Raw genomic sequence first — 14,255 nt, 5'->3', positions numbered from 1 at the left:
TCGTCCTCCCTCCCCCCCTCCACCGCCCCCATCCCACCCCCCCTTCTCCTCCACTTCTCCCCTTCTTCCATTCCCCTCTCCATCACCCTTTCCTAATCTTCCTCATCCTCCCACCACCTATTAATATACAAATTTAATATTCCTTTTAACAACTCTCTCAGTTCTTCTTGAACACCATAACTCAGTGCTCGGGGTCTGAGGCGCTCTGCTCGAAAAAAAGACGACATTTTTCCCTACCGCTGGTGCCCGGCCCGGCTCTGTCACGCTGTCTCAAGCCAAACATCGGATGTTCAAGGTCCGCTGCTTTTCTTCGCCTGGGGGGGGGAAAAAAAAAAAAAGCAGTGGGAGATCAGCCCAGCGTGACAGAGCCGTGTGTCCATTTTGAGAAGCGCCGTGGAACAGCCGCCGAGGAAAATCCTTACTTGCAGCAGCACAACAGAATATGTAAACCTAGTACTCTGTAAACAATGTTCTAAATACCAGAAAACAAAATGTTCTTTATTTATATATTAATATATACTATCTTCCTATCTTCTGAATTGACACTGACAAATGTCTACAAGCACGTGAGTAACCCTTAATTTGGTTTCCAAAATGAAAATATGTTAGAGGTAAAAGTAAGCACCTGCCTGCAAATGGTTGTTTGGGGTTTAAGTAAAAAGGTTCCCTCTCCGCCCCCCCTCTATCCTAATCCCCCCCCCCCCCCTCCTCCCTCTTCCCCCCCCCTCTCCCCCCCCTCTCCCCCCCCCTCTCCCCCCCTCTCTCCCCTCTCTCCTCCCCCCCCCCCGCTCTCTCCCCCCCTTCCTCTCCCCCCATCCTCCCCCCCCTCTCCTCTCCCCCCCTCTCCTCCCCCCCCCTCCCCCCCTCTCCTTCCCCCCCATCCTCTTCTCTCCCCCCTCTCACTCTCCCCCCCCTCTCCTCCCCCCCCTCTCCTCCCCCCCCTCTCCTCCCCCCCTCTCCCGCCCCCCCTCTCCTCCCCCCCTCTCCTCCCCCCCTCTCTCTCCCCCCTCTCCTCCCCCCCATCTCTCCCCCCCCCCTCTCCCTTCCCCCCATCCTCTCCCCCCCCCCCCTCCTCCTCCTCTCTTGTCCCCCACTCCCTTCCCGCCTCCTCCCTCGCTCCTCCCTCCCCTCGCCTCTCCCTTTCCTCCCCCCTCTCGTTCTCTCCTCCCTCCTCTCCCTCCCTCTCCCCCCTCCCACCTCTCCCCCCTCCCCTCCTCTCCCCCCCCCCTCTCCCTCCCCCCTCCCTCTCTCCTCCCCCCCCCCTCTCTCCCTTTCCCCCCCTCTCCTCCTCTCCCCCCCTTCCTCTCCCCCTTCCCTCTCGCCTCCTCTCCTCTCCCCCCCCTCTCCTCTCTGTAATAGGCCTTTCTTACATTTGCTGTCACAACGCACTGTAGTCTCTAAACAACCCTTCAGTAATTTTCCTTGCCCTCCATTTCAGAATAATAGTGTTTTAAGCCAATAACTCGACACTAGCACTGGCAATAAATAAATTCCCATTTTTCGAACCAACCTCGTTGTGCCCCGTGCACCCATCTCATTTGCTCTTTAGGTTTAAGTTGAGACTTATTTTGGTCACGTGTACCAAATTAATTATTTGATTATGGTGAGTTCTCTAGACAGTATAACGTGTAGGTGCAACAATATACTGAGAATTCTGATCTCTTCTTTCATGGATTGGGCAACCATCTTCAACTCTCTCGCATTTCCTCTTTCTTGGCCAGAGCTCATCCATTTTTTTTTCTACCATTGCCTCATGTAACCTGGCAATTTTTTTCAGTCACGGGAGACATGCTGAATGTACCCAGTCTCTTCAGGATGTTGTGCCTTGATCTGCCTACTTGGCTGGTGCATCAATGTGCTTGGTCCAGGACAGAGTCTTGGCAATATCTCGCCACGTTCTCAACTATTTCCACGTCTTCACCACTCATACTACTTATGGAGTTCTGTCGGTACTGAAACCGCGTCCCTTTCTGGGAATATCCTCTGTAGCTGCCCCCTCTTCTGACACCTGTTCTGACTCCCCCTGTGTCTGGCTCATATTTCCTCTATCCCACCTCCTTTTATATTGATGCATGGTAGAATTTGCCGAGATAACGCACATAACTAAGATTTCCACTGTACCTTGGTACGCGTGATTAAAAATACACCAATACCAATAAATGGGGCCATGCTCAACACAGTCAGCGTGGGTCGAGCAGCCTGTTCTCGTCCTGTACTGTGCGTTTTTAAAGGCAAATTTGTTATCAGTCTGTTCCGAATGTCCTGCCCTTGGGAATGGGAAGGTGGAAGTCTAGATCTTTTGCATAGGATGCGATGGTGGCGAATGGGATGGGAGGAGGGAAGTTTGTGGTTGTTTAATGCCAGGATTTGCATCTTCACAGATTCCTGTATACGACAGGCACGCTCATGATCGCTTTCTCCTCCACGGGTAAGTTAATCTCTCAGTTGGCTGCTTGTGTATGTGTGTGTTTTTGTGTGTGTGTGTCTCTCTCTCTCTCGCTCTCTCTCCCCCCCGTATAGGCTTCATAGCATTAAGCCTGGGGTCTTGAGATCTAGGGGGGCCTCACAGAGCCGGATTTATCACTAGGCTTCATAGGCTGAAGTTTAGGGCCTCAAAATCTAGGGCACCTCCGGCCAAGGCAGGACACCTGCCGTTCAACTCTGGTCGGGCCCCCTCTCTATCTATCTATCTCTCTGTCACCATCCGTTTCCGTGTCCGGGCCACCGGGTCTCCGCTCTCCGCTCGCTTCTCATCCGCTGGCACGGCAGGACGCCTTGCACATGCGCACTGCTACAGCCCTCAATCCTCCCTCCTGCACATGCGCAAACCACGGCCATCACATCATCGGTCCGCCCTGGCGCATGCGCATTGCCACTCAACTGGTCGGCGCTGGGCACTTTCTCCCTCCTTTTGCATTGTGGGAGATCTGGCCGCCATTGCTGAACGGTCGCCGCCTCGCCGCGACTGCTGAAAACCAACGCATAATCACTCCCTGACCCTGGATTAGGAGTAACTCCCTGGCGGAGTAACTCTTGCTTCTGGTTTCCTGGTCCTCCATAAATATTCTAAATGGAATTTAAACTGGAGGTGGTGGAGGACTGAACAATAACAGCCTATTGCATTTTATCTTTTTATATATTGTGTATATATATCTCTTCTATGGTATATAACACACTGAACTTTTATCTCCTGTTCTGTATTATGTTTACATATTCTGTTGTGCTGCAGCAAGCAAGAAGTTTCATTGCCCCATCTGGGACACATGACAATAAAACTCTCTTCCACTCTTGACTTGGAATTTTTCTCCCTCAGGGTTCTTGGGGGAAAAAGAGCTACTTTAAATTTTATTTGCGTCTGGTTGGGTACTCTATGGTAGGGTGAAGACTATTCCTTTCCATGCTTTAAATTATGCGGGGGAACTCCGTGGAGCAGCCAGCAACTCTTGATAGAAGAAATTGGGTGACGTTTCGGGTAGAGACCCTTCTTTAGACTCCCTCGGGCTTTTGTGTTTTCAGTTTACTTTAAAGATACAGTGCGGAAACAGGCCCTTCGGCCCACCGAGTCCATGTTGACCACCGATCACCCGTACACTAGTTCTATCCCACACATTAGCGGAGTAAATCAAGAGTCAAGAGTGTTTTATTCTCTCACGTCCCCGTTAGAACAATGAAATCCTTACTTGCAGCAGCACAACAGAATATGGTAAACATAGTACTCTGTAAACAATGTTATAAATGAGAAAATAAAATGGTCTTTATTTATATATGAATATATAACTATCTTCTATCTTCTGAATGACACTGACAAATGTCTACAGCACTGTGAGTACCCTTAATTTGGTTTGAAAATGAAAATATGGTTAGAGGTAAAAAAGCACTGCCTGCAAATGGTTGTTTGGGTTGAAGTAAAAAGGTACTCTCTCCCCCCCCTCCCTCCCCTCCCCCCCCCCTTTCCCTCTCCTCCTCCCCCCTCCTCCTCCTCCCCCCCCTCCCCTCCTCTCCCCCCCTCCTCCCATCTCCCCCTCTTCCTCTCTTCCGCACCCCCCTCTCCTCCTCTCCCCCCCTCTCCTCCTCCTCCCTCCCCTCCCTCTCCTCCTCTCCCCTCCTCGTCTCCTCCTCCCTCCTCTCCCCCTCTCCTCCCCCCTCCTCCCCTCTTCCTCCCCTGACTCCTCTTTCCCCCCCTCTCCCTCCCCCCCTCTCCTCTCTCCCCCTCTCCTCCTCCTCCCCCCCTCTCCTCCTCCCCTCTCCTCTCCCCTCCTCTCCCTCTTCTCCCTCTCCTGCTCTTCTCCCTTTCATCTATCCTCCTTCTTCCTCTCTCCCTCCCCTCCCTCTTTTCTCCTCTCTCCCCCCTCTCGTCCTCTCCCCCCTTCTCCCTCTCCCCCCCTCTCTCCTCTCCCCTCCCTTCTCCTCTCCCCCTCTCCCTCTCTCCTCTCCTCTCCTTCTCCCTCTCTCCTCTCCTCCTCTCTCCCCCCCTCCCCCTCCTCTCCTCTCCCTCCTTCCCATCCTCTCCTCTCCCCCCCTCTCCTCTCCCTCCCCCCCTCTCCTCCATCCCCTCTCCTCTTCCCCCTCCCTCCCCTTCCTCCCCCTTCGTCCCTCCTCCCTCTCCCCCCCCTCTCCCATTTTCCCCTCCCTCTCCATCCCCCTTTCCCACGCCCCCTCTCCTGCTCCCCTCCCTCCTCCCCTCGCCCTCTCCCTCCCCCCTCCCCAATCCTCCCCCCCTCTCCCTCCCCCCCCTCTTCTCTAATTCTTCCCCCCCCCTCCTCCTCCCCCCCCCCCCCCCCCCCCCCCCCTTCTCTTCCCTCCCCCACCCCCCCCCTCTCCCACTCCCCCCCCCTCTCCCCTCCCTTCTCCCCCCCCTCTCCTCCCCTCCTCCCCCCCTCTCTCCCCCCCCTCCCTCCCCTCTTCCGTCCCCCCTCCTCCTCCCCCCTCTCCCCCTCCTCTCCCCCCCCTCCCTCCTCCTCCTCCTCCCCCCCCTCTCCCTCCTCCTCCCCCCCCTCTCCTCCTCCTCTCTCCCCTCCTCCTCCTCCTCCCCCCCCCCTCTCAGATCCCCCCTCTCCCCCCTCCTCCTCTCCCCCCTCCTCCCCCCCTCCTCTTCCCCCCCTCTCCTCCTCCCCTCCCCCCCTCCTCCTTTCCCCCCCTCCTCCTCCTCCCCCCCCCCTCTCCTCCTTAATCCCCCTCTCCCGTCCCTCCCCCCCCTCCAGCCTCCTCAACATCCTTCCTCCCCTCTTTCTTCCCCCCTCTCTATTCCCCCCCCCCCCTCTCCCCCCCTCTCCCCCCCCTTCTGCCCCCTTTCCCCCTCTCTCTCCCCCCCTCTCACCTCTTCATTCCCCCTCCTTCTCTCCTCTCTCCCTCTCCTCTGCACTTGGTCTAGTATACTTTTAAAACTGTGTGTGTGTGTGTATGTCAGATCCGGCCTTTGATTCCTTGGTCCGCCCAACCCACATGCTGAAACTCCATGATTTCTTCCATTTCGCTATCTAATTCACTTTTACATTCACTCATGCACTCAAAACATTTGGACATTTTTATGTACACGTTTTTAAATAAAATCCTCCGTTAATCTTCCGAGTGGCTCCGTTAATGCATTCAATCCACAGTGAGTTCAGTTTGGTAACAACACCCCCCCTTCAGGGTCTCTTTTAGGCAGCAACTTTATGGCCAATGTACTGCCCCATAGTCTTGAACTGAATTAAAACATACAGTGGCTGGAAAGGGGGGACATAGCACCACTTGGAGATTTAAGACTGAAAATGAATATTTCATTTTTTTTAGTAAACAAAGTTATCAACAAATAATTTTTTGTGTGTTGGGGGGGAAAACAAAATATAGTGGAGATCTGTGTTCGATCCTGTCCTCTGACACTGTCTATGTTGAATATGTACATTCTCCCTTCAAGCGTGTGGGTTTCCTCCCACATCCCAAAGACGCATTGGCTTTGTAGGTTAACGTGTCTGTAAAATTGCCCCTAATGTGTAGGGAGTGGGTGAGGAAAGTGGGATAACAGAACTTGTGTGAATGGGTAGACAAATATGCTGGCGAAACTCAATGGGTGAGGCAGCATGAATTCTTCATTGAGCATAATTCCGACTGGTAACTACGCACTTCGTCCGAGCACATTATCGCACGCGACATGCAAGCTGTCTTAACTAACCACCTAAACTGTCATTTGGCAACCTAAAAAGCTGCCAAGGTTGCCCGGCTGACAGCAGAGAAAAAAAGTTAAGTGAGAGCCCTGCAAGGTGTATAATATTTTTCACACTGTAATAGGCCTTTCTTACATTTGCTGTCACAACGCACTGTAGTCTCTAAACAACCCTTCAGTAATTTTCCTTGCCCTCCATTTCAGAATAATAGTGTTTTAAGCCAATAACTCGACACTAGCACTGGCAATAAATAAATAAATAGAAAGCGCAGCTTTCCAGCCCCTTATCTCATTGGCCACTCTCGCTGCAAATCGGTGTCAATCATTTTCCTCTAGTCATGGGGGTGAGGGATTGGGAGGGGCCTCACAAGTGGATCAGCTTAGGGCCTCTCTTCATCTAAATCCGGCCCAGTGAGAGAGAGAGAGTACGTGTGCGTGTGTTGTCTGTGTGTGTGTATGTATATGTGCTTGTGTATTTACGTTTGTGTGTGTGTGCGTGTGGTTCAGGGAGGACTGGACAGAGAGAGAGTGAGTGAGTGTGAGAGAGAGACTGAGAGAGGGGGAAGGAGTGAAAGAGAGAGAGTAGAGCCTGATAGTGAAAATGGTGTCACATTCCATTGATCTACACTTCATCCTCGTTCTCACTGTATTACAGCCTCGGCCCTGCTGCTGTTTCCCGCACTCGCGTTATTAGGAGCCGGAGGAGTGTTACTGACAACAAATATCAAGGTGTTCTATGTTCATCGTCCGGTAACATTTGCGCTCGGTCCGCCAAGGCCTGTTGGATCTCCCTGTTGCCAACCATTAGAACTCCCCTCCTATTCCCATACTGACCTTTTTATCCTGGGTCTCATCCATTGCCAGAGTGGGGCCACAAACATTATCTCATATCCCGCTTGCAGAGCTTATAACCTATTGGTATGGATGTTGAATTGTCCAATTTTAGGCAACACCTCGTCGTTCTATTTGTTCTTTCCCAACACTAATTCCTAACCCCAGTGCACACTGATTCTACCAATCTCCAATCACCTGTTGCTCCCTGCGCCTTCCAATTATGTGGAACCCTGGGGCTTTATGTGCCCCCCCCCACCTCCACCTCCTGGAAACCTTCTACCCTTATCAACACCCTTTTTTTTTTCATTTTCCACTTTGGTCTCTTCTGCCAATCATTACCCACCACCACCATCACATGTATCCAACTATCACAAGTGGGTTTCACATCTTCGCCAGCTTTGTTTCCCCCTACCCTAATCTGTGTGATGAACGCTCCCGACCCGATCTGACCAGAACTACCAAGCTGACATGGGGCAGCGCAGAGGGAGTGCCGGATTAACGGACTCTCCCAACACTGTGCGGCACTTCTTCACTGCTGTTCCCCAATACGTAGCCTTCACCGAGTACATCCCCTCCCACAGTGCGGCATTCCGTACACACTGTCCCTCCCACGGAGTAGCTAGCGCTCAGCCAGTACGGTCCCAGCGTGTCGCCAATGACAGCAGTTTCATGTGTTTAGGTTTACTGTTCTCATGTGTACTCAGTTACAGTGAAGAGCTTTGTTTTATGCTATCCAATCAGATCAGATAATATTATAAATAAATATAATCAATTGAAATGGAAGCACAACAGATAATGCAAAGAGGAAGCTATGTGGTACAGAGCATAGAACTTAGGAGGATTCAGCATAATACCGGGCCCTGTGATCCACAATGTCTGGGCCAAAATGATACCAAAGCCAACTCTTATCTATCTGCACATAACAGACAACTCTTCATTGGCTGATATTCATATGCAAGTCCAATGTAATATCTCTGTTGAAAAACACCTTGTGTGAAATTCCTGCTCCTTTAACCTTTAATCTTCTCACCATAAAGCTATGCCTTATCGTATTTGACCTTTCCACCCTGGGAAAAGATTCTGAAGTAGTCCATCTATTTCCTCTCCTAATTTTATATAGTTCTATCTGGCCTCCGCGCAACCTCTGTCTTTGCAGATAAAACAATCAAAGTTATCCAACCTCACTCTGTAGATAATACTCCCCTACCCCCAAATTCAGGCATCATTTGATCAAGCTCCTCTGCCCCCTTTCCAAAGCCTCCACATCCTTCCTCTAATGGGGCGACCAGATAGACACACTATACTCCAACCGAACCAACGTCCCATTTATTTGCTTCAAGCCTTTTTGACATACTCAATGTCCCGACCTATGAAGGCTAAATTCCATATTACTTCTTTCGCACTCTATGTACTTTTGTTGCCACGTTCTGGTGTTCAATATCCGCAATGGGGTTGAGGTGAAAGAGACAGTGCCCAGCTTAAGGATGAACTGCTGGGAAACCTGATAACAGAGGGTTAGAAGCTGTTGCTGACTTCAGGAAGTGGGGTGGGCAAGGGAAGAATGTTTCAACACCATCTGAGTACAGTTAATGCCTGTTGTTTTTACGTCTGCTGCCCAGATTGGAAATCTGTTTGGGAGGAAGCGCGCCACAGTAATCACCGTCTACACCGGGGCTTTCGGTTCCGCGACGGTTATCTTCCTGTTGGTCAAGGTAAGTAACCTGTCACAAAATCTTTCCAGGAGTAACGTGCTAATCACTGTAGTCCATGAGCAGAGCAGATCCAATCCGTATCCTTGGTTGAAGAAAATAGTTTAGTTTATAATAGTTTGGAGATACAGTTTGGAGATACAGCACGGAAACGTGTCCTTCAGCCCACCCAGTTCACACCAACCATCAATCATATGTTCATACTAGTTCGAACTAATCCTACTTTGTCATCCACTCCCTACACACAAGGGGTGATTTACAGAGCTCAATTCACACAAAAAAAAATCCTTGCACCTTTTTGGGATGTGGGAAGAAACCGGAGCACCCGGACGAAAATAACGTGGTCACGGGTAGTACGTGCAAACTCCACATTGACAGCAACTGAGGTCAGAATCGAACGTGGGTCCTTGGCGCTGTGAGGCAGCAGCTTACCACTGGGCCGTCCTGGAGAGGTTGGCTGGAACACAGAAGAGTACAGCACAGGAATAGACACTTCGGCCCACAATTTTCGTGCCGAACATGGTGCCAAATTAAAGTAACCTCCTCTGTCTGCCCATGATCCACATTCCTGCACTCCCTGCATGTAACAACGTGCCTATTTAATAGCCTCTTGAATAATACTATCATGCCAGCCTCCAGCGCAACGATTGGCTAACACCCACCGAGCCATTTGTAAAAAACGCCTCATGTGACCTTTAAATTTTACCCTTCCCGCCTCGGAACTATGACCTCGTATTTGCCAATTTCATAATTGGGGGGAAAAGTACAGACTGCCTATTCTATCTGTGCCTCTCATTATTGTATATGCTTCTATTATTTATCCCCACAACCTACGACGTGCCGGAGAAAACACTCCGCGTTTGTCCATTTTTTCAGAACTAATACCATCTAATCCAAGCAGCATTCTGAGAAACTTCTGCAGTCTCTCCGAAGCCTCATCCTTCCCACAATGCTGCGACCAGGACGATAGTCGATGTCCGAATGCAGCTGCACCTGTTTTATAAAGCCGACACGACCTCCTAAATTTTAAATTCAATGCCCTAACAGATGAATGCATGCATTCATAAGATTTTGTTATGAATCTGCTTTGCCACTTGCAGTGGGCTGTGGGCTTGGATGCCAGTAGATACATAAAAACTCCAGCCAGTTGGTCTGGGCAGTTTTGAGAACTCGGCTGGGTATACCATCAGGTCCAGTAGCTTTCCGAGGGTTCGCCGCCCTGAATGATCTTCTGATGTTGGCCTCCGTGACTGTAGGTTAATTGGCTTCGGTAAAAATTGTAGATCGTTCCCAGTGTGTAGGATAGTGCTGTTGTATGAGGAATGCTACTGGGCATGGACTCGGTGGGCCAAATGGCCAATTTCCATGCTGTATCTCTAAACTAAGCTAAACTAAAATGTGATGTATTACATTTTGGGAAGTCTAATGAGGGCAGGATCTACACAGTGAATGGCAGGGGTTTGGTGAATGTTATAGAGTGGATGGAACTAGGATTGCAGGTAGAAACAAAATGCTGGAGTAACTCAGCGGATGAGGCAGCATCTTTGGAGAGAAGGAATGGGCAACGTTTCGGGTCGAGACCCTTCTTCAGACGAAGGGTCTCGATCGGAAACGCAACCTATTCCTTCTCTCCATAGATGCTGCCACACCTGCTGAGTTTCTCCAGCATTTTTGTCTACCTTCGATATTTCAAGCATCTGCAGTTCTTTCTTATAGGATACGTAAGTGAGATAACATAGAACTAGTGTGGTCGACCAAATGCTTTGTCTCTACACTGTATCTCTGAATTAAACTAAACGAAGTTAACTCCAGAATAGGCTACTTCTCTTTTGTCATTAACTCCATGGTTCCAGGTAAAACAGACTGGAGTCAATTGTTCTTGTCCATTGGATGGGGCCAATGGGGACATTGGAAGCAAATATCGCAACCCGGCCCATCAGGTCGGTCACGGGCCGTCAGCGTAGGGAACGATGCGGGGTGGTTGTGGGTGTGGACACGTGGAGATGTGAATACAGGGTCGGGGAGAGAGGCGTGGCAAAAGGTGAGGGAGGAAACAAAACAGTGGGCCGGAATGAGAGTTTGAATAGAGGGCTGTGTGGAAGAGAGAGATGGAGTGGAGATGGGGAGAGTAGGTGCTAAGCACATGCACAAGGAAGGTAGAGACGGGGAGAGAGGATGGAGGATCTTCAGCTGGTCTCGTGTGTAAGAAGGAACTGCACATACCGGTTTAAACCAAAGATAGATGCAAAAGGCTGGAGCAACTCGGCGGGGGCAGGCATCATCTCTGGAGAGATGGACTGGGCGACGTTTCGGGTCTGAAGAAGGGGCTCGATCCGAAACGTCAGCCATTCCTTCCTCCAGCGATGCTGCCTGTCCCGCTGAGTCACTCCAGCTTTAGTGTCTATCTTAAGCTAGTACTATTTTGTGTTGGCTGCGTGTGTGAGAGAGTGTGTGTGTGTGTGTGAGAGAGAGAGAGGGAGAGAGAGAATGAGAGAGAGATGACCGAGAAATGGACGATGAAGCGAAGGAATTTGTGGAGAAAGGAGAAGGGCGACGATGGGGAAATGTGTGGATGGTTCAGGGTCGAGATCTATAGGGTGCGGTGAACGGTGCCACCTGTAAAGTGCCAGACCTCCTCTTTCAACGTGTCACATGTTCTTACCCCTTCTCCTCCCAGGTGGCATATGAAGCTGGTTTCTCCGTGATGGCGATTTTCCTGTTCATTAGTTGCCTCAGCGTCCTCCACGTACTACGCACGGTCTTTCTCGTTCCCTGGAAACACATCCCCTACCCGCTGCCTGAGGGCTTCAGCTACGGGTAAGATGCGGAACTGGAGTATGGTTACACGTTCAAGAGAGAGTGAGGTACAAGGTGAAATCCATTTGAGGCACGGAGCCTCCAGACCATCGCTAGTGTTCCTGCCCCCCCACTCTTCAGGTCATGCCCTTCCTACCGAACCTGCCACTTGCTCAGGTTACCGCTCTCCTCCAGTCCACTCTACTGTGTCATTACATGTTACAGGGAGAATATAGAACATGGAACATTACAGCATAGTCATGCTGTCAAAATATACAGCGGGATATACTGTCCAGTAGATCTACAACGTATATATGTAGGTTTAAGTGTATTATTGTCGCATGTACCAAGGCACATTGAAAAGCTTTATGTGTCATGCTATCCAAACAGATCAGATATACCATACATAAATATAATTTGGTCAAATTCAAGTACAATAGATAAAGCAAGAGGGGACATACAGAATATAGTTCCATACTTGCAGGTAGAAAAGAGATTTTAAAGAGAATCATAGTCATAGATACATAGAGTCCCTTCTGCCCAACTTCCCACACCGGCCAACATATCCCAGCTACACTAGTCCCTCCTGCCCACATTAGGTCCATATGCTTCTCAACCTGTCCTATCCTTGTACCTGTCTCACTGTTTCTTAAATGGTGAGATAGTCCCTGCCTCAGCTACCTCCCCTGGCAGCTTGTTCCATACATCCACCCCTTTTCCCTTCACCTTAAATCTATGTACTCTGATCCTCGATTTTAGCACTCTGGGCAAGATAATCTGTGCATCTAACTAATCTATTGCTCTCCTGATCTTATATACCTCCCCTCATCCTCCTGTGCTCCAAGAGATAGTCGCAGCCTACTCAATCTCTCCCTGTACCTCAGACCCTCTAGTCCTGGCAATGTCCTTGTACATTTTCTCTGCACCCTTTCGAGCTTGACAACATAGTTCCCAGATACGCCAAATGCCCACAATACGCCAAATGCAGCCTCACTAACATCTTATACAACAGCAACATTACCCCCAATTTCTATACTTAATGCTCTGGCTGATGAAGGCCAATATGCCAAAAGCCTTCTTGACCACCCGATCTACCTGCGACTCCACGTTCAAGGAACGATGTACCTGCAGGCTTAGATCCCTCTGCTCTACAACACTACCCAGAGTCCAACCATTCACTGTGTAATCCTGCCAATGTTAGACTTCCCAAAATGCAGAAACTCACATTTCTCAGTATTAATGTTCATCAACCATTCCTCAGCCCACCTGGAAAATCGATCAAGATCCTGCTGCAAATTTTCCCAACCATCTTCGCTATCTGAAAAACCGCCCACTTTTGTATAATCTGCAAATTTGCTAATCTTGTCGTGTATGTTCTCATCCAAATCATTGATATAGATGACAAACTGTAACTTCCCAGCACCGAACCCCGATGTACACCACTTGTCACAGACCTGCAGTCCACAAAGCAAACTTCCACCATCACCCTGTTCTTCCTTCCACGAAGCCAATTTTCTATCCATTCAGCTCTCTCTCCTTGGATCCCATAGGATCTAACCTTCCAGAGCAGCCCACCGTGCGAAACAGAACGTCCTTCGCTCCAACCAGCCCAATCAGATATCCACCTCCATGATTCCTACCTCTTCACGTTTGGCCCATATCTCTCCCATAGGACCTGCCTCAACTAACTCCTCTGGCAGCTTGCTCTATATCAGGGATGTCAAAGTACCAGCCCATGGGCCAGATGCGGCCCGCAAAGGGGTCCAATCCGGCCCGCGGGATTATTTCCCCAATGCCGGATCGGGCTACAGATGTCTCCGGGGCGTCCAGGTTACCCCTGAGCCGCTGCGCGTGCGTTTGACCCGCCTCCCTAGTCAGCCGCGCGCTCCTTATATGGCGTGAGAGGCCGTGGCTGCTCGCTGCCAGCATTGTGACGACTCCTTGACTGACACACGATCCGACCAATTGAATCGCAGATACACAAAAATGCTGGAGAAACTCAGCGGGTGCCACAGCATCTATGGAGCGAAGGAAATAGGTGAGGTTTCGGGCCGAAACCCTTCTTTGCAGATGCCGCTAGGAGGAGAGGGGGAGAGGGGGGGGGGTCCAAACGAGGCGAGAACGTGACCGACACTAGACTGGCCCAATAGGAGAAGGGACCGCCCTCTGGGCAGTCAGTTGTGGCCAATGAGGATGGAGGGGCGGTCAGGTTTGTTTTGTTCGGCCTACATTTGTTTCTGCTAATGTTCGATTTCAAATGGTTTATTAATGGAGGGTGTGGCTCCCAAAACAATCTTAGCCTTGTTTTTTCTCTCTCTCATCACAACTTTCTTATAGCCTACCACTGTAACTTAATGCCAATCCTAAAAGGCAATCTTCTTCATAAGAAACACAATTCATAAAGTGAAACACCTTGTAGTTATAGCAAATGAGCGCAGGTTGAAAAAACGAAGGCTTCAAAAGCTGTGGGAGTGGGAGCGTGCGCGTGTGCATTCGCGTGTGCTCAACTGATCAGGCCCGCATGAAGTTGCATTTTGCCCAATCCGGCCCGTGATCGAAAATGAGTTTGACACCCTTGCTCTACATTAAAAAAAAAATAACCCCTCATGTTTCCCTGAAACATTCCCACTCCTACATTTAAACAAGATATATTGGTTCTTAATTTAAAAGAGTGGGGAGGTTTCGGACTGAAACTAAGACGCATAACAACATTATCACAAGGCGCGAACCTAAGGTCCAGGTCCATATCTCCATAAATGTAGCAACACGTCTTC

At 50.1% G+C, this 14,255-nt stretch overlaps 1 protein-coding gene across 1 annotated transcript in view; it reads left to right on the top strand.

Annotated features, from left to right (window-relative positions):
* LOC129711814 (equilibrative nucleobase transporter 1-like) overlaps positions 1-14,255 on the top strand; it is a 47,018-nt gene that overhangs the window by 7,661 nt on the left and 25,102 nt on the right. The window contains exons 2-5 of the mRNA XM_055659748.1: positions 2,382-2,428; positions 6,798-6,871; positions 8,596-8,688; positions 11,363-11,502. Of these exons, the coding sequence (XP_055515723.1) occupies positions 2,382-2,428; positions 6,798-6,871; positions 8,596-8,688; positions 11,363-11,502 (354 nt within the window). The remainder of the gene's footprint in view (positions 1-2,381; positions 2,429-6,797; positions 6,872-8,595; positions 8,689-11,362; positions 11,503-14,255) is intronic.

Source organism: Leucoraja erinacea, chromosome 31, assembly GCF_028641065.1.
Source record: "Leucoraja erinacea ecotype New England chromosome 31, Leri_hhj_1, whole genome shotgun sequence".
In the NCBI taxonomy this organism is placed as follows: Eukaryota; Metazoa; Chordata; class Chondrichthyes; order Rajiformes; family Rajidae; genus Leucoraja; species Leucoraja erinaceus.
This window is presented reverse-complemented; position numbering and strand designations above follow the sequence as displayed.